Here is a 21,381-nt window from a genome sequence, read left to right on the forward strand (position 1 = left end):
TGCTTTGATGAACAGAGTGGAGAGAGAGCACCTGCTCGTCCTTTCCTCTGTAGACCGTCGCTTCCTCTAGAATCCATTAGCTATTGTAACATTGATCTCTGGATTAAACACAATGACCAGGACTAGAGCACAACTGTACCATTCCAGGACATGCTCCAAAATTATTTTTTTTTCTAAATTGTTCTTGACTCGAGTTCATTGTCCTACTTTGGGGACACTGTAAGACATGGCCTTTCAAAACTCTTTGAGATTTGTAAGTAGAGTATTATTATTATACTGGACTCACCCTCTTGTAGCTTGGAGCATTTTACACTGAATTGCTGTCAGTATCCCCCACTAAACTACATTTTGTTAGAGCAAGTATGTGTTTAGGTTGTTGCCATTATATTCCCTGCATCGAGGACTGTGATCAACACACAGTAGATAAGCAATATATATGTGTTGGATGGTAGGTATAATCTTTACTTTGGTATCATAGCAAGCACTCAGAGGAGAAGTCTCACAATAACTATTTTTAGTTTTGTTTTTTTCTTTTTACTTCCTTGAATCTGAACCACATGTGGCCCTCTCTGCACTGGCAGACTCAAATGTGTAGGCTGGCCCTAATAAACTTTACTTTGGGATTCAACCCATCTCTGGTTTCATCTACCTTTGTCCTGATTTTCTCATTCATATTTGTAAAACAATCTATGAATTATCTTTTACTGAAGGAATATTAATGTAAGTGCAAAACAAGTTGGAGAATTAAAAACAAAAGAAAGATCAATAGATGAACATACAAACTAATTTTGAAAGCAAAAGCTTCATATTATCCATCTTCCTGTATTTAATTGTGAAGTCCTAAAAGTAAGAGATTATGTTACTTACACAGTAACTCAAATATGATAACTCAGAAAATATTAGTACCCACATTAATTCCCTTCATACTTTATGTTTCCTAGTCAATTGTAAACAGTAACAGCATTTCAACAGCCTAAGATAGAATAGCTTTGGACTTCCTCGTGTTCTGTTAGTCCTATCTCATATTTCAAAGAAAAATGCCAATTTTCCACTAGTGGCTGAAGGGACTTTTGAAGCGTAAATTAAAGTCCGCATCTTGAACAATGATTAGCTGCAGGAACAATTGTCCATGCTGATGCCATGTGTTGGCCACATATAAAGTACAAGGTAATCCATGCAAACTGGCCCTAAAATTGTGCTGCTAGAATTGGCAACTCACAAGAAAGCTCAAGTTGCTTTAAAGTCCTTTCAAAAAAAGAAAAAAATTCTTAATTGTATTAGCCTGATAGGATTATGTAGGAAAAAAAAAAAAAACATATAATTTCAGAAAACGAAGGCTTTAATCATGTCAAAGTACCCCGCACTGGTTATCTCACTGCTTGACTCTACTACCTTATAATGAAGAACACTGGTTCCATGAAAGCACTATTATGAATACGTTCCAATTCAGAGGACTGTCTAGATTTTCCAATTACCCAAGAAGGTAAGAATTTGTTTTGTTTGCTTATTCTGTAACTTTTATGTAAGAAAATATCACATATTGCCACAAACTTATAAAAACAGTCATATTACAGTCTTAAAAAAATCCTGAGAACTTTAGCTATGTGTATCTCAGACTATCAATAATATTCTCCTACAGTCTAGTCCTACTTCCTAAACTGGAAAGCATTATAAAGCAACTCAAATATCCTTCCTGCTAACTCAAAGACTCCTAAAATTCAAACACATAGAGAAAAGCATGAAAAACAAATATCTCTTCTGGCAGTCTGTAGTGACTCCTTGAAACAGTCTCAGCTTTTCAAAAACCAAGGCAAACCATGAAGTCAGCATCCACAGCCTTTAGAGATCGAAGCCTTGGTTTCGACATAAACTAGCAAGCACTCAAAGTGTCCATGACAGCATTTTCACTGAGACCCCACCTAAATAACAACCCCAACCCCAACTAAGTCACAAATTACAGCAAAAATTAAGTGTCCTCAAGTGGAAACAATGATAAACTGAAACTCAATCCCGGTGACCACAAATCAATGGCTATCAGGAAGCATACAATGATGGGAAATACAGATTACCTTTTAAAATCATATACATGCGTTTGATTTCTCAGGGACTCTAGGTGAGTCATAGGAATTTCTAATACACTCTTAATATCTTCAAATTTGTGTAAAGCAGGCAGAATTAACACATCGTATTCCTTTACATTCAATTTCTTCTATATAACTAACATTCATTGTCTCATCACATTAATGTATGACCTTGAATTAAATCTAAGTTAGCTTGTACTTTCAAAGAACAAGTGCTTCTGGACTTCTGGAGTTTCCCCTCCAAAAAAAAAAAAAAAATTCTGTATCTGTCTTTCTCTTTTTCTGTCTATCTTATAGGACTTAATTAAAATAAAGAAGTGGGAATGGGTAAAAGGCATTTGGATAAAATGGAAATGGAGACCAGGCAGTTGTTTTAATTCTTATTCTCACAAAGAAATGGGAAGAAACAAAAAACAAAAAAAAGGAAAAGAAAGTATCTTTAGGACTTTAAAATAAAGTATCTATGGGACATCACTATTAAGAACTCAGGACACTCCCACTTAGGCTTATTCCAAACTGAAAGTATAATTAGGTTTATACCTGGGAATAATATGTCACTTATCACCAGGGATGCCCAAGCAAATTGCTGTAACACTACACTTACAGGTAGTGAATGTACTGTGTGGCACTATTGATCTCTTCAATATTTTCTGACAAGTAAAGATCAAAAAATGAGCTGAAATCCTAAGGACGAGAGGAATGTTGGAGCTCTCAAAAGGACTGAAAACAAGACAAGTTGAATAGAGACCCCTGATTTAGGCGTTACTTTTATGGAAAGCAAAGGAATTATGTTGGCTGAATTAAGATTATATTTGGTACATATATACCAATGTTTGGTACAAACATTGTTTACCTATTATGTACCAAATATTTCGCCAGGTGCTTTATTTAATCACATTTTAATCTTTGTCATTATTCCATACAATCGTGTATGCTTCCAGTGTAAATGCTGACATTTAATCCACAGAATCATGTATGTTTCTGGTGTAGACACTAAGTCTCAAAAGGAATATACAATTTGTCTGAGCCACAATTAGAAAGTGGCAAAAGAGACTTGAGCCAAGTCTGACTCGTCCGTCCTCTCTAATATGCTGCTAAAATAAAATGTGTATTTCACTGCTTGGTTTGTGTTTACCTGGCACCAGAGGACTAATTTGAAAAACTCAAATTTCAGTAAATATAATCATTTTCTCTGTTTACATTTATCTTTACTTACCCATTTGTCTTTCTTTCAACAAACACTTATTTAACTGACTTCATTTTTTTCAAAGCACACTGTTGGCCAAACATTTTGGCAATATGTATCCACAGTTTTAGATTATTGAAATGACTATGTGAAAAGAATATAAAATAACAGAAAGCTTCTTTAATAGCCCCCCCACCAAAGAATGGTGCCAGTTACGTGTTACAAATGGTCTTTTAGAAGGACATGGCATTTCGTGTTGAAATAGCACATATAAATCTCTTAATTCATCATTAAAGTGATAGTAAAACATGGCAGGCATTTACTAGCAGAGTAACCCAAGCCCAGCGATTTACAACCACAGAATGGCCAATGGAAATTCAGAACAGTTGATTACCTGACATGGGTTACAGGCAGTGAGCAATTTTGTAAGAACAGGACTTCCAAGCTTGGCCACCTCAGGGGAGTGCTGTGCCTCCAAATAAATAAATGATCCTGCAAAAATAAAGGGAAGGTCATATAGATACAAGTTCTCTTACACACTTAGCTGTTCTTTGCTCCAGAATCTTATCCTTGCACATATTAAACTATCAATTAAATAAGGAAAATTACATTTTTACATATTTACTATTATGGTTTGTAGATAACAAATAGCATTTATATATGTATAACATTAAATACCTAAATTAACATTTAATCAAGTAAAACAAGCTCTTGATCCAAATCACCTGAACAAACATTTTTATTGGCTTCATTTATGTCATAGAGTTTGACATCAAATTAAATGAAGCTTCTAAGCTGACAATTAGATATTCAACATGCCCTTCATGAAATATCCACAAGAGCTTTATTTTTTAGTTTCCTCACAAAGTACTGAAGGATATGAGCTTATGGAATGAATTTTAGTTTCTCAGGTTTGACATTGTTGTCTGTGCTAGAGGGGATGAAAGCTTAATTAAAGATCTAATCTGAACATTAACAAAATAACCGCTTTTAGATTTTAACTACGACGGATGTGCTCATAGCAAACGTGCAGGGGATAACATCTCTCAGCAGCTTAAAAGATCACATGTTCGGAGCTGCTGTCTGGGGTAGTTTCACTGAATATTGAAGACTTACAAGGAAGGCTATACTCAACAATGTCAAGGTCTGATCCTGCCCTTTGATACTCACAATGATGGGCAATTTGGAAAACCAACTATTTTCAGTGGAAAATACCATATTCAGAGAGTGATTTTCCTAGATACAAGTTAATGCCGACTGTACAGAAAGGAAAGGATTTAGAATTAGAATGTATTATTTTATAGACTCCACCATGTGTTAAACCAAACAACCAAGGGTGTGAGTCAGCAGTGCCATCTTTGAGTAGGAAAAATATAAACCCAAGTTTATATTGTTTTTAAATCTCAAAACCAACTTGGAAAGATAAAGATTACTGTTCCCAAATTCCAAACTATGGGTAATGGAAACAGCATATGCAAGCAAATTCATTTAATTCTCTATGCTTCACCTAGAAAGGAAAAGAGTGGAAAAAGGTCACTTTGAAAAATTCTTCCACCTAAAAACGCTCAGGTTTAGGTAAAATTCAACTGAATATTTTTAAAAAGACAATCAAAATTCTAAAAACAAATGAACCAGTATTCAAAGACCTTACTTCTCCAGTCATTTAAAAGAATATACACGATTTCAAATGAGCAGTTAATGAAGGTGAGAACATGTACACATCAAGACACCAAAATCTGAAAGGAGCAAAAGGCCTGAAAAATCATTTAGACAACAAAAGTAACTGAAAAAGTAATGAAAAGAAAACCTAATAAGAAATGTATGGTGCCACATCTGAGTTAAATTTAATTTTCTTTCTTTTCTTTTTTTTTTTTTCCTGAGACAGGGTCTGGTTCTGTCACCTAGGCTAGAGTGCAGTAGCATGATTATGACTCACTGCTGCCAGGAACTCCTGGGTTCAAACAATCCTCCAGCTTTAGCCTCCCACTGCGACTGCAGGAGCACACTACCACATACAGCAATTTTTTCCATTTTTTTGTAGGGACAGAGTCTCAAACTCCTAACCTCAAGCAATCCTCTTGCCTTGGTCCTTCAAAGTGCTTGGATTTCAAGCATGAGCCACTGTACCTGGCTCCCTATTTAATTTTTAAAAAACAAACATTTGCAACATTATTCGAGGAATCAACATTATTCGAGGAACCTCAGATCTTAGAAAAATATGGAGAGCTCCCTGATTCATTTTAGGTTGCCAGAATATCTTTAATTTTTAATAAAACTGATGAAAACAGGACAAAATTTAAAACTCTAGAAAGCAACCTCACTTGTGAGCATAGGAACAAATATTCTAATTAAAATGATATCGAATAAATTTGAAATCGTTATCCAAAAATAGTGTGTCTTGATTAATCTGAGCCTTCTGAGAATGGAGGTTTGGTTTAATTTAGGAGCTCGGTCACCACATTCAATTACATCAACAAATGAAAGTATCAAATCATGGAGTCCTATCTAAATGTTGAAAAGACTATGAAAAACCAGTGAACAATTTCAAGTCACAAACCTTAATAAAATAAAAGGAAATAATTAAATAAAGACTAATGAACAACCCCAAAATAAATAGCATTCTAAATGGCAAATGACAAAACAATAATTAAAATGAGAAATGACATAATATATTTCTGTCATAATTATCAATTAGAGATAATAGTAGATAATATATATTATCTTAGACTAATATTATCTTAAAGACCTGGTGAATGTAGAAGCCAAGGAAATAAAACATCTAGTAGACATTATAGGAAGAGAGAGGCAAAGTTCTCATGTTTTACCAATATTATAATTGTAAAAATAGAAAGCCAAAGTATTCTATTTTTTATAGTTATAGTATCATTTAAACAATTTGGCAAGCTAAATGGAAACAGATATATTATTAAAATTACTTCTCTTAACTTAGCAGTAAGTTTCTAGATATAGAAACAGCAAGAAATGTCCAACTCCTGATAGCAAAATTAACTTTTTTAAATGTAGGAATAAATTTAACAGAAAAGGGACATGATTTATATGAAGAACATTATAAACTTTGTGAAAGACTACAAACTCCCTGGTTAGATGAAAAGAGAGAACATGTTTCTAGATGGAAAGATAATAGAATTAAAATATGAAGTTATTGACCATTGATTGGGAAGCTAAATGCTATCCTACGATAATTTTAACCAAATATTTAGAAAGTTGATAATACTGTGTTAAAATTAATATGTGCAGGTAAGGGGTATAGAGAGCCTAAACTCTGACCACAAGCCCAGGGACTTCTAGGAATATGTCCCTTGATTTATCTTCCTATAAGCCTGCTCTAAACAATGAACCAAGTTGGAAAAATGTGGAATTTACCAATTTTATTCCTGGTAATGGCAAGGAGTTTACTTCTGGTAATCAGAATTGTTTATTGTAAAACTCTTACACACCCACATATCCCAGAGGGGCTATGTGATCCGCACAATATAAAAATTAAAGGAGGGAGTGAATAGTCTCCCTGGGTTAAAGTGTTCACATCTGGCTCGACCTCATCTTCTGCAAAACATGCATCCTTGTTAATGCACGGGCCTAAAAGTAACACCTCACATGTTTTGAGAACATTACAGGCCACATGTTTTGAGAACATTACAGGCCAATCTCTATAACTTTTACAAATGCAAAAGCTATAAACAAGCATTACCATATAGAATGAAGAAATAAATAATAAATAAAACTATTCCAATTAGGTTTGGTTCTAGAGTGCAAGAGGGGTTTAATATTTAAAAAATCAATTTACCTTATAGACAAAAAAGATAATCTGACAATCATATGATCATAATAGATGCTGAAAAATATTGAAAATTTTTAACATACATTCAATTTTTTTATTTTTTTAAAAAGTACACTCTGAATAGAAGGGAGCATTCTTATATGATAAAGAATACAATTTTTCAGTAAGAATGGCACTTAAGGTTCAACTATTGACAGCTTTTCCTCTGAGACAGAAATAAGACAAGTCTAGCAGCTATCACCAGTTCTATTTTAACACATTCTAGAAATTCTATCCAGTACATAAAACAACAAAAGAAAAATAGAAATGTTAATATTTAGAAAAAAGGAAATAAAATTGTCATTATTTGCAGACAAAATAATTGTGATCCTAGAAAATAAAATATATATGTATAAGTTCTTAACTATGATAAATAAAATTACCAAGGCCACTGGATACAAGGTCAATATTTTCTATAAAAAATGCATTTCTATATGTCAGTAATAATTAAAATAAGAAGTTCTTTAAATGTAACATTTATAATAGCACAAAAACCTAGGAAAATATTGGCAAAAGATTTTCAAAATCTCTACACTGAAAGCTGTAAAATATTATTTAGTAAAATTAAAGAACCCAAATAAATTGAGACATTGGAAACATTTGAAAAAAAATATTTTTCAGTGAAATGCAAATAAATATTACATATGAGAAAGCATTGTATACTCATTAATTGGAAGTTTTTAAAGAGAATTATAATGCCTCTTGCTGGTAGGAAAATAGGAAAAAGTACTCCCATTTTGCCACTGAAAATTGAAGTACTAAAGTTTCAGGGGAAATGAATCTATAAATATTTATTGAAAGTATAAATACCTATCTTGATTTAAAAATATAGGAATCTCACTCCTAGTTATCTATTGCATAAAATCGAAAGTATCCTATGTGAGGAAATGCATACAATAATAAATTTGAAACACTGTCATGATATTGATGTCACTGGATAGGGGAATGGCTAGATACATTACAGTATATCCAAATCAAATAAATTTAGCTAAGGGCTCATTTCCAGAATCTACAAAGAACTCAAACAAATATACAAGAAAAAAACAAACAACCCCATCCAAAAGTGGGGAAAGGATATGAACAGACATTTCTCAAAAGAAGACATTCATACAGCCAACAGACACATGAAAAAATGCTCATCATCACTGGCCATCAGAGAAATGCAAATCAAAACCACAATGAGATACCATCTCACACCAGTTAGAATGGCAATCATTAAAAAATCAGGAAACAACAGGTGTTGGAGGGGATGTGGAGAAATAGGAACACTTTTACACTGTTGGTGGGATTGTAAACTAGTTCAACCATTATGGAAAACAGTATGGCGATTCCTCAAGGACCTAGAACTAGATGTACCATATGACCCAGCCATCCCACTACTGGGTATATACCCAAAGGATTATAAATTATGCTACTACAAAGACACATGCACACGTATGTTTATTGCGGCACTATTCACAATAGCAAAGACTTGGAATCAACCCAAATGTCCATCAGTGACAGACTGGATTAAGAAAATGTGGCACATATACACCATGGAATACTATGCAGCCATAAAAAAGGATGAGTTCGCGTCCTTTGTAGAGACATGGATGCAGCTGGAAACCATCATTCTTAGCAAACTATCACAAGAACAGAAAACCAAACACCGCATGTTCTCACTCATAGGTGGGAACTGAACAATGAGCTCACTTGGACTCGGGAAGGGGAACATCACACACTGGGGCCTATCATGGGGAGGGGGGAGGGGGGAGGGATTGCATTGGGGAGTTATACCTGATATAAATGATGAATTGATGGGTGCTGACGAGTTGATGGGTGCAGCACACCAACATGGCACATGTATACATATGTAACCTGCACGTTATGCACATGTACCCTAGAACTTAAAGTATAATAAAAAAAATAAAAAATAAAAAAATAAATTTAGCTAAATAACAAACATGAATTAAATTTCTTATGATTCCAGGTAAGACTGAGTATCACAGACCAGATTTTATCTTCTGTCTTAAACTAGCAAACAAAATTAGATAAAAGTATATTTAGCATGTATTGTCAAATACAGGACGATGGGAATGCAGGATAGTGATAGATCACAGGACAGTGATCTCTGAGAGACAGGAAACAAACGAGTTAGGTCCTGTAATTTCCACAGCTTACTGCCTAGATAGAGTTTCCAGGTGCCTGTGCAGAGGGGAAACACAGGAGTGTGGTGGTCTCCTCGAGTTGAAACAGATAGAGTTGGTGCTTTGGGGAGATCCACATGGGTAGAATTCATAAGACAGAGTGTCAGCTGCCCCTTTCAGGTACTGGAGCTTTGTAAAGACAGCAAGCTCCGGAGATCTGCAGACAGTCCCCGCTAAATCGCCATGTAAGGACCAATCGTGTGCATGGATTGGAGAAAACTACCTGAGTCTGGGGGTAAAAAAAAACACCTGAAATGGATAGCTGAAACATTTCCTGAAGGTCACAGAAAGTCAAGAATGGTGGAGTTCTCTCACCACCCAGAGTCCAAAAATAAACAGACATAGGCATTGGACAGAGAACTCAAACCAAATAAACACTTGTGTCCAGACAAAAACACATATGCAAATTTGACAGGGTTTTTACTCATATTCGACAATATTTGGAAACAATCCAAGTGTCCTTCAGCTGGTTAGTGGATAAATAAAGTATGGTTCATCCACACAATGGACCCAACTACTCAGCAGTAAAAAAGGAAGGAACTATGGCTGAAGCCAGTGACACGGATGAGTCTCAAGTCCTTTATGCTAACTGAAAGAAGGCAGAATCGAAATGCTTGAAAATGATTCCATTTTCAAGACATTCTGGAATAGGCAATACAGTAGGGATAGAAATCAGACCACTGGTGTTGGGGGTTGGAGGTGGGAGAATCATTGAGTATAAAATGGCACTGAACAACATGTGGGGCAGGAATAGAATTGTTTTATATCTTCATTTTTGTGATGGTTACACAATTGTATATGTTTGTTAGAACTCAGTGAACTGTACACTAAAATGGTGGAATTTTACATTTAACCAATAATTTACCATAAAAAATTGAAAAAAAAGACAGTATTTGATGACTTGGAGCAACTGCCATAAGCTATCTTTAGTAACAAGATAGGACAATAGTTACAAGATAATATATTTCTTATAAAATAAACAATCACAGAAACACATATAATTTTGAATATGTGTGTATCTACTATGTATATATCTGTGTGGGACTATATGAACTTAGATAAAAGTGGCAGATAATTAACATGAGTTGCCTACTTTGATGGAAATTTAACAGAGTAGGAATAGTAAGGTAGAAACCAAGCAAAAAAGGAAGGAAGGAAATTCAAGACTTAATTACACACATATGCACAAAAACTATATAATTATCAACATATTCAGCCTGGTCAACACGGTGAAACCTCTGGCTCTACTAAAAATACAAAAACAAAAAATCAGCCGGGCGTCGTGGTGGGCACCAAGTAGTCCCAGCTACTTGGGAGGATAAGGCAGGAGAATTGCTTGAAACTGGGAGGTGGGGTTTGCAGTAAGCATAGATCACACTACTGCACTCCAGCCTGGGCAACTGAGTGAGACTCTGTGATAGATAGATAGATAGATAGATAGATAGATAGATAGATAGATAGATAAAAAGAACGAGAGAGAAAGAGAGAAAGAAAGGAAAGAAAGAAAGAGAGAGAGAGAAAGAAAGAAAGAAAGAAAGAAAGAAAGAAAGAAAGAAAGAAAGAGAAAGTTTTAAAAGCTGCAATCTATGTTTAAGGCTCTAAGAACAAAATGAACTAGAACTTCACTTTCTTAGATATCAGAACTATTAGGCTGCCTCTGACTCTACCAGAAATTTCCATTTCACTTTCCTTTCTCTTCCTGGTCCTTTTTTTTTTATAATTCTCCTCCTCACTTGCAATTTAAAACCACTACTGATTCTCTCTCTCTAATTCTCTTTATATATATAGGCCCTTTCTAAAATGAGAAAGACTGTGTTTTTGTCCCTCACACTCTGGGTGAGACTAGCTGCCCCTAGTTTTATCAGTCATATTGTTATCTTTCACTATTCTTCATCTCACTGGAAAAGAATGAGTCTTTCAACACAGGGGCTCTACTAGAATATTTTCAATGCAAATCATAGTTATGTAGTAATTATAAGATAGTAAGAGATTAAAGGTGAATTATAAACATATTTTCTAATTGTCTTATCTGTGCTATTCCTAGTCTTATTAGAATGGACAATAAATATCTATTAATATTTATGGAGCTCTTACTAGATGAAAAACCTTCACAGGTGTTATTTCATCTAATCCTCATGACAAGTCCACAGGGAAGCTACTTTTCTTTTATTTTCTATCTAATAAAACTAAATACCCTAGTATTTAGACACAGGTGCAGTGTCAACATCCTGATAGAACCCTGGGCAGCCCGTGCTCTTCCCTAACTGACTACGGTAGTGCTCACATCAGACCACCATGACACGCTGTCTGCACAGCTTCCCTTTGGGAATCACTGCCTTGGCTTAGGCCTTCATCATGTCTCACTGATATTTCTTCAGCACATCCAGGTTTTTTTCCACCCCGGCCTTTCACCCTCTCCATTCCCCTCATCTCAGCCAGAACAGTCCTTTAGAGCAAATCTGATTGGTCACTGCTTTAATATGACTACCTGGGTCACCATCATCCTGCAGACACATTTCCAATTCCTCAGCACTCTCTAGAGTCCCCTTCCTTCCTCTCCTGTTTCATCATTTCTGTTCTCCTGTCCAATCATACATGTCTTTCATTCCTAACTACTCCCATCTTTCTGCCCTCTTTTGGGATTCTTTCCTCCAATTAGGACATGATCCCTCCCACCTCTCTTTGGTTCTGCCTTCTCTCCATAATTCCTTACTTCTAGCTCCCTGACTACGTTTCATTTCCCTTCAGTGCTCAGTTCAGGAGTCATTTCCTTCAGTAAGGCATCTCGAATTCATCTGAATCACCTTCCATCCCTCTTAAAGCATCCTCATAACTGACTGCAATTCCTTGCTTATCTACTTCAGTTACCAGACTCAGACCATCTCAAAGGCAGGGATCATGGTGTCCATCTTTGTGCATTCAGGTATCGTATATGCTATGTATTTAATAATTGACTTGAACAGAGGAAAAGAAGTAAAATATTATATGAGTTTAGAGAAAATATGCTGTTAATACATAGTTTCAATGATTTATAGTCCCCTATATATTTTAAACTTTAAACTTAATATAGTCTGCCACAAATGTTAAAGAAATAAGTCATTGGCACAGAAGCAAAAATCAAGAACTTACCACACTGTTAAACAACGAACTGGGTTTACGGCTGTAGCCAACAGATGGATGGTTAAATTCTCCCACCCCATCCCCTAGTACCCTCACCCCCTACCACCAACCCTAATTTCCAATGGCTGCATTAAAAATATGATCAATACTTATTTTTGGTATAATTCTTTGGAAGTCTGAAAGAAGAAACAAATAGGATAATGTTCAATGAGGTTAAAGATGATCTACAGTACAAGTACAGTTGTGCTATTATAAGGCTGGCCAGGTGTGGTGGCTCACTCTTATAACCCCAGCAGTTTGGGAGGCTGAGGTGAGAGGATTGCTTGAGGCCAGGAGTTCGAGATCAGCCTGGGCAACACGGAGAGACAGCGCCTTTACTTAAAACATATACATTTAAGAAGTAATGTTAATATGATGCTAACTTATATGGGGAATGACATCCGATGATAAATGTAAACAAAACAAAAAAGAGAACAAACCCTTTCTGTTTTATTGGTGTTTCACAGACACTTATTGGAATACCACAGGTAGTTATGGTTCCTATTTTAAGAGGATATGTAAACACTGGAATGACGGTTAAAAATATATATGTGGAAGAATAAGACTGTTTGTTATAAAGAAGCATGAAGAGTGATTAAACTGCATTCAAGTATTTGTAGATTTATTTTACAGATAGTGCTAAATCTCTGTTCTCAGTTCCCAGAAACAAGATTAGACTATTTTTCTTCCTGTTTTGAAAAAACTGGATTGCTCTAAAAAGAAGGCAAGTCTATTGTACTCGATTCTGGGCAACTTGAGAAAATGATCAGAAAACTTTTCCACCTCTTTATGCCTTTAACCCAATCTTATAAAAATTGCAACAACAAAAATGTTGGTGATTAAAACAATGCTCCTTTCAGAGAACTCAATTACCCACCAATTATTAACTTGGTCAGGAGGTTTTAAAGCAAGACAAACCAGAGTTCCATGTATATAGCCTACAGAAGAAAAATGAAAATACATAGTATCATCATTTCACAACATGCAAGAAAGAAAACTAATTTTTTTTTCTTAAAGAGGAAAATGTCCTACCATGATTTATGTTTGCTGTGTGATTAGCTGCAGGGAAGTGGTGCTCTCCATTATTCAAGCCTTTCATCAGCTTCCAGTGTGAATCTCCTGTGAGAAATCGCTCCCAGCCACAGAAACCCGACTCAAAGTCACAGGTGAGATGCTTTGCTGTTACACGTAGAAGAGAAAAAGGTGAGGAGAAACGAAGAGAATGCAGGGAAACACTGCTCTGCATTAGCTAATCATTTTAGGAGGCATGCAAAATTATTCTTCTTGGTAGTGAATGTTCTCTGATTATCAGAATAGCTTGCCTTTATCCAGTCCCACACAATATCCCAGGTACTGTGTGAGGCATGACCCTTCCACATGCTTCTATCTGTAAGTCTGGTACATTTCATTGTAGTTGGCCATTTCCATTGTATTTAATGATGCAAGGTGGAACTCCAGAGCTTCTCAGGGAGTAACTAATTTGCTTGCCCAGTATAAACCTGCTGAGATGGTAGTTTAAAGGAAGAAAATCCACTGGGAAGGGAGAAATTTAAATTAATTCTGGACACGCAAACCACTTGAGGTCAGCATCTCAGTATTCATTTTATTATTCTATCCTAACACTTTCTCAAAAAAAAATGCCTAGCCATTTTGGAATTGCAGGTAAATTAGATATTCTGAACTGAGCTTGTGTTATCTTTTGTCTTTTCTTTCTTTCTTTTTTTTTTTTTTTTTTTTTTTTTAGGCGGAGTCTCGTTCTGTCGCCCAGGCTGGAGTGCAGTGACACAATCTCGGCTCAATGGCTCAATGCAATCTCCACCTCCTGGGTTCAAGCAATTCTCCTGCCTCGGCCTCCCAAATAGCTGGGATTACAGACACATGCCACGATGCCTGAATATTTTTTGTATTTTTAGGAGAGACAGTGTTTCACCATGTTGGCCAAGCTGGTCTTGAACTCCTGACCTCAAGTGATCTGCTCATCTTGGCCTGCCAAAGTGCTGGGATTACAGGCATGAGCCACTGTGCCCAGCCTGAGCCTGTCTTCACTTAATATATAACTCAAAAGTTGCCAAGTACTTAATTTCCTCCATTTATCATAAAAGAACTGGTTCTAGAGAAAGTCGGTGTTTGGAGCATACTTTATAGGCACCTTCACAGTTTTGACACCAGATTTATGAGAGAAAAATAGATGGTTTCATAAGACTGGGCATTCAACTAGAAAGTCTAACAGCTTGATTTGTGCTTTTAAGAAATTCATTTTTATGTGCTTAAATTTCATTTTCCTAAAATAAGAATCACAGTATCAGACTATCTTAGATAGTACTTTTGGGGAAAAATTAATACAATTAATTTACAAGCTTATTCCTAAATATTCCTCTTGATGCTGAGGCACTTTTCAAACAGTGGAGGAGAAAAGGAGAATTAAATTGATTGTCAGAAAACATCCAAATTTTTGACAGGATTCCTAAGATCTTCATGCTATCGTCTTTAATAACAATAAAAAGAGCCGTACTACCACTGAGTTCCAAGTATGTAGCAGGTATTTTACATATATTACCCTTAATTCTTAACACTCGACATAGTAAATACCATTTCCTAAAAGAGAAAATTGGAACTCAGAACACGAAGCAACTTGCCCGTGGTACATTTTAGTAAATGAGACATCGAGACTTTGAACCTGACACCAAAAGCTCATACTATGAAGCCTCCTTAAACCAGTAACTCTGTTTCATAATTTAAAAGATTCCATTGCCATGGGTTTGCTTCTGACCACTATATTCAACTTGTAAATGTTAAATAATATGGCCAATTTAACTAGCATATCGAATAAGCTCACTATATCCAAATAATCAAAGCATCTTCAAATCTCCGTATATAGGGACACCTGATTTTATGACCACATATTTTTACCCCTGATATGTCAACTATTAAAACATTGAAGTGTGGTATGCAAATGATAATGCCACTTCCGATTTCTCTACACGCAAATTGAAACTTTAGATCTGAAAGCCATGCTTGTTAGACAGTCATAGAATAGACAGTGGGTCTTCCATATCTGTGGGTTCCTTGTTGCAGATTCAACCAATCGTGGTTCAAAAATATAGTATTAGCAGGATGTGTAACCTGCAGATACAAGGGCTGACTTTTCCCCGGGGCTCAAGTTTTCCAGGAACTTAAGCATTCATAGATTTTGGTATAACATTTCTTTCATTACAACTGAATATTATTTTTTTCCTCTAAATGGATTTATCTACAAATAAAAAAACAACTAAATCGACTACAGTATAGTAACAAAAACATGCTGCAGATTGCCTAATGGTGCACTGATATGACAAGGAAGTGCAATTTCCCCATATACCTAGCTGGAAATCTATTGCTCTTCGCTGTTTTTCTTTTCTCAGGTGTGTCTACACAATTTATTGGATATGGTTGTTGATAAAACATTACTCCCCAGGGGAGAGTGCCTTTTGTTTTTTGACACAATCTTGAGAACTTATAACATAGCTGTGACTTTCTCCTTAGGCATTCACAGAACCCTCTGGTCTAATTCTTTGGTCCTTTGTGAGCTCTGCCACCTTCTAGGACACCTCCAAAATTTTCTGTCAGTTGGTGGAGTATGGAATACGGCATGTTCTCACTCATAGGTGGGAACTGAACAATGAGATCACTTGGACACAGGAAGGGGAACATCACAGACTGGGTCCTATTGTGGGGAGGGGGTAGGGGGGAGGGATAGTATTAGGAGATATACCTAATGTAAATGACAAGTTAATGAGTGCAGCACACCAACATGGCTCGTGTATACATATGTAACAAACCTGCACGTTGTGCACATGTACCCTAGAACTTAGAGTACAATAAAAAACAAAAAAAAGAAATATTTAAGACTCAAAAGTACATACTTGGCCTCCGAAATGTGCTTCAAAGTTCCAAATTCTTGGCTGTGGATTTGACCAAGAAATTCTTTCACTTCACTACATGGGTACCCCCAAATCCTAGAACATACTTCCCTGGAATACAAAATCTTCCATGGGTAGAGTGATCACATGTCTGTCCTGGCCCAGGGTTGCTTCAATGCATGCCTGTTGTCCTAGCATCTTTTCCCTCTCTCAGTCCGTTTGAGTAATAAACTCAATATTGCACTGTTAGGGCAGCAAACTATGCATTGCTATACAAAGGAAGCAAATCCACGCAAACAGCAATCTTCTTCATCACAGAGAGCTGCTGAAGTCACTATCCTAATTTCCCCAACAATGCAGTGGTGTGAAATGGCAATGAGATCAATGAGTGTGAAAATGGAAAGTACCATATGACTGATGCACCCCACACCCTTACCCAGACTCTTCACAATTGAGCTGGTCACTCAACCGCAAAGACGTAAAGAAAGAAGCTCTCAAGATAAAAGCAACTTTTGATTGTATGTATGTTGAAATTTGGCTTTAGGACAAAAGTTCAAACCATTTCTTTCATTACCTAGATGTTTTATCAGTTAAAAAATGTCAATCATTGTGCTTTTTACACAACGCTAAACACCACTATCCTTTGAAAAAATGAAAATTAGCTTTCAAAATCCAACACTGTAAAGATTTGTGAAAGCAACATGGTGACATGGTGCAACCACCTCTGTAAAATCCTTGGTGAATTGCTTGGCTGTTTTTACTAATGTGTTCCTGTACACGTAAAAGAATATTTTTTAAAGCTAAAAGTTCAAGAATTTCACTATACTATAAAATATAAGTCAAGTTCCAGTAACTAAATTGAAGTTCTTCCATTAATATCTCCCCTGTGTAATTCAAAAACTTTAAAGTGAACTTATAAACATCTGAAGAAAGCTAGGAGAGTCAAATGCATTAAAGCAATTATTAAACGCCTTATCATACTATATGTGTTAAATGTAAACATTTGCAAAATCTAAAAAATATCTATTCATGTTATAAATAAAGTACTTTCATTAAAATAATGATTTTGATTACTTGGTTGCTTTTATTTTAACTTTCTGAGATTATAGATTACGCTTCACCATCTCTAACTGCAGTATGAGATATGCCACTGTTCACAATTTTAGAAAAATTTTACTCAGAGTTTGGCAGTTAAAGTAATATTTTAAGATTATGACAAAGCTTTCTCTTGCATATTTAACCACTGCAGCATATGGGCAGACAAGAAAGAATTTCATTGTTCAGCTGAGAAAAAATCTGGATCATGAAAAGTAAAATATTTTATGAATCCTCTAGAAGTTAATCAACTCTCTATGAAATAAGGGAAAAAAAGCTATGTAGGGGAAATGAATAAGGAATATTTCACTTAATGAGAATATATTAGATTTTAACAGGATTACATACATATTTTGTTAATATGCATTGCAAACCCACACAGATCATTGGTACACTAAATATTTTTATGTTGGTATTTCCTTTCCCTTGATGAAGTGTTTTAGCATTCAACATTTTTTTAACATGGAAGATTTCTAGAGACAATATCACAGTAAAAATTAATGCATTGTACAGGATTCTTGCTTTCAATTTCTTTCATTTGACTATCATGCCAACGTTCCCTATGAAGGCACACAATTCATATTAGCATTTAAAATTGTTTTAAAAGTCCTATAATAAGAAAAACCCTGTTTCATGGAATTTCCTGAACTATTTTGATTTTAAGATATATCTATTACGCCAACTTTTCTGGAACACAGTGAAGTAGATTCTATATATACATATTTTTTTTTCCTATATGAGTTATTGAAAATTTTACATATAAATACAAATGTGTATTTCATTGTGGTAAAATATACATGACATAAATGTAATATTTTAACAATTTTTAATGTAAGGTTCTATGGTATTAGGTACATTCCCATTGTTGTACAACCATTACCACCATCCATCTCCAGAACTTGTTCATTCCCAAACTGAATCTCCACCCCTATTAAATAACAATTTCCATATCCCCTCCCCTCAAACCCTGGCAACCATTTTACTATCTGTCTCTATGAATTTGCCTACTTTAAGTACCTCATATAAGTGGGATCAACCAATATGTGTCCTTTTGTCTCTGGCTTATTTGACTTAACGTCTTCAAGGTTCATCCATGTTGTAGCATGTGTCTGAAAATTTTATCTATTTCATGTATAAACTGTTCAGGGATCCAATGTGTATCTTTGGATATGTTTGGCACGTTGCATTTTAATTCTTTTGATAGAAATTTTTAAAACATATTGCATATACATGTATTACTTTTTTAAGCTTTACTGATGTTTAAATGACAAATAAAATTGTAACTAAGGTACATAATGTAATGTTTTGATATACATATACATAGTGAAAGGATTACCATAGTAAAGCTAATTAGCATCATTTCATCATATAGTTACCTTTTGTGTGTGTGATGAGAAGATTCCAGATTTACTCTCAGCAAATTTCAAGTATACAATATAGTGTTATTAACTATAGTCACCAGGCTGTGTACTAGACCCCCAGAACTTATTCATCTTGTAAGTGAAAATTTGTATCTTTTGACCAACACCTCCCCATTTCCGCCAGGCTTCAACCCTGGACAACTGCCATTCTACTCTCTGTTTCTACAAATTCAACTTTTTTAGATTCCATGTATAAGTGAGATTGTGCTGTATTTGTCTTTCTCTGTCTGGGTTATTTCACTTTGCATCATCCCCTGCAGGCTCATCAACATCGCAAATAGCAGGATTTTTCTTATTATTGCTGAATAATATTCCATTGTGAGTACATATATATTTTATAAACACACACACACACACACCATTTGTTTGATCCATTCTCAGAGACTTCAGTTGTTTTGGTTGGATATTTTGAATAATGTTGCAATGAACATGAGGGTACAGATGTATTTTAATCTTAACTGCCCTAATTGAATATAGGATTATGTTAATAAACATAGAAAACCTATTGTTTGGTTTTAGAGAAATTTTACTCAGAGTTCATCAGTTAAAGTAATATTTTAAGATTATGACAAAGCTTTCTCTTGCATATTTAAACACTACAGCATATAAGCAGACAAGAAATAATTTCATTGTACATCTGAGAAAAATTCTGGATTGTGAAAAGTAAAATATTTTATGAATCCTCTAGAAGTTAATCAGCTCTCTGTGAAATAAGAAAGAAAGCCATGTATGGGAAATGAATGGGGAATATCTCATTTAATAAGAATATACTAGATTCTAACAGGATTATATTATAAATATTTTGTTAATATACATTATAAATATACATTATAAATATTTTGTTAATATTCATGCTCCAAAGGACTAGCAAAGTAATGAGAGCTTTTGCTTCTACCCTGAGAGAACTCTGACCTGTTTGCCTTTAGTTTTTATCAGTTTTCTTTAGATGCCATCTGTTTCTTCTCCTAGCTGTCTTCCTTCCTGAAGCCTCTTTGGTACAGTGGTTCTCAAAGTTTCATATGCAGACAAGTCACCTGGGACCTTGTTCCACGTGGCTTTTGGTTCTGTAAGGTGGGCCGGGGCCTGAGGTTCTGCATTTCCACTAAGTTCCCAGGTAATGCTGACGCTGTGGTCCGTGGAGTTTGCTATTGCAGCAAAACCCGCAGGCCCTTTTTATAAACTGCTTTTGAAAAGCCACTGGTCTGGAGGCTACATTATGCCATATATTAAAATAATGCCTAAAAGCAAGAGCAACTTGATAATGAGAGAAGATCTGAGTGAGTCTGCCTTTGGGGAAAAGCACACTGTGGAATACCAACTGACAATCCTCACGAGTTCATATTTACTCATTCTCCAGAATTTGGTAAGTATTTCCAGTGATATTCAAACTGCCTGCACAGACTATACCCTCCTAGAGATTCCTTCCAAAGTGCAATTAAAAAAAGATAAAAAGGTATTTTTTTTGTGCTTCATGAACATGGAAGAATCAATCGTTTATGAAAAAAAAACTTGATATGGAAAATTCAAATTTGTAAAATACAAATGCATATGTATATGTAAAATATTTTAAAGCGGTTTTAAATTTCAAAGGAAAGCCTCTCTTATTTTGTAAGAATATACATACGCACATACCTATATGCACAAATATATTAAATACTTTAGTGCAGCAAAAAATGTAAATTTATATCAGTTCTAATAATTCAAATCTATATAATTTCACAGCAGAAATAACTGTATAAATAATTACATGAAACACTCATTTTGGTATCAAAATACATGAATACACATATATACTGTATGCAATATGGCCACATTTTTATGACACATTCCCTATATCAAGTCAATCTCAGTCACGCAAACATGACAGGTTTTCTTTGCACAAATGAGGTTATACTATTTAAAAAACTAAGTTTAAAAACTTAAAAGACTATTAAGTAACACTATTTTTGTTGAGAAATACAATTACCTGTTCCTGCATTCACCCAAAGAAAATAGCAGAACGGTATCAAGATCTACTGAATTGGAAAAATGTCATATACATAGTCAATGAAACTTCAGTAAATGAGAAAATATGTCAAAAATCAAATGCTAAACAATTTTTAAAAGGTGAACATAAAGAATGATTTACTACAGGGAAAACAATGGAGGGGAAATAAGCTCAGCTTTCAAATACACAAGTGCCCACGTGCAGTGGCGCATGACTGTAATCCCAGCACTTTGGGAGGCCAAGGTGGGTGGATCACCTGAGATCAGGAGTTCAAGACCAGACTGGTCAACATGGTGAAACCCCGTTACTACTAAAAATACAAAAATTAGCTGGGTGTGGTGGCACACACCTGTAACGCCAGTTACTCTGGAGGCTGAGGCAGAAGAATCACTTGAACTCAGGAGGTGGAGGTTGTAGTGAGCCAAGATCACGCCATGGCACTTCAGCCTGCGTGACAGAGCAAGACTCTGTCTCAAAAATAAATAAATAAATAAATAAATAAATAAATAAATAAATAAATAAATAAATA

General features: G+C 35.2%; 1 protein-coding gene across 1 annotated transcript in view; it reads right to left on the minus strand.

Annotated features, from left to right (window-relative positions):
• The window catches only part of MALRD1 (MAM and LDL receptor class A domain containing 1), a 701,386-nt gene that overhangs the window by 578,494 nt on the left and 101,511 nt on the right, over positions 1 to 21,381 (minus strand). Inside the window, exons 11-12 of the mRNA XM_026454821.1 lie at positions 13,483 to 13,629; positions 3,662 to 3,759 (exon numbers count right to left, since the gene is read on the minus strand). Coding sequence (XP_026310606.1) covers positions 3,662 to 3,759; positions 13,483 to 13,629 — 245 coding nt within the window. The remainder of the gene's footprint in view (positions 1 to 3,661; positions 3,760 to 13,482; positions 13,630 to 21,381) is intronic.

The sequence above is a fragment of the Piliocolobus tephrosceles genome, chromosome 9, assembly GCF_002776525.5.
Source record: "Piliocolobus tephrosceles isolate RC106 chromosome 9, ASM277652v3, whole genome shotgun sequence".
In the NCBI taxonomy this organism is placed as follows: domain Eukaryota; kingdom Metazoa; phylum Chordata; class Mammalia; order Primates; family Cercopithecidae; genus Piliocolobus; species Piliocolobus tephrosceles.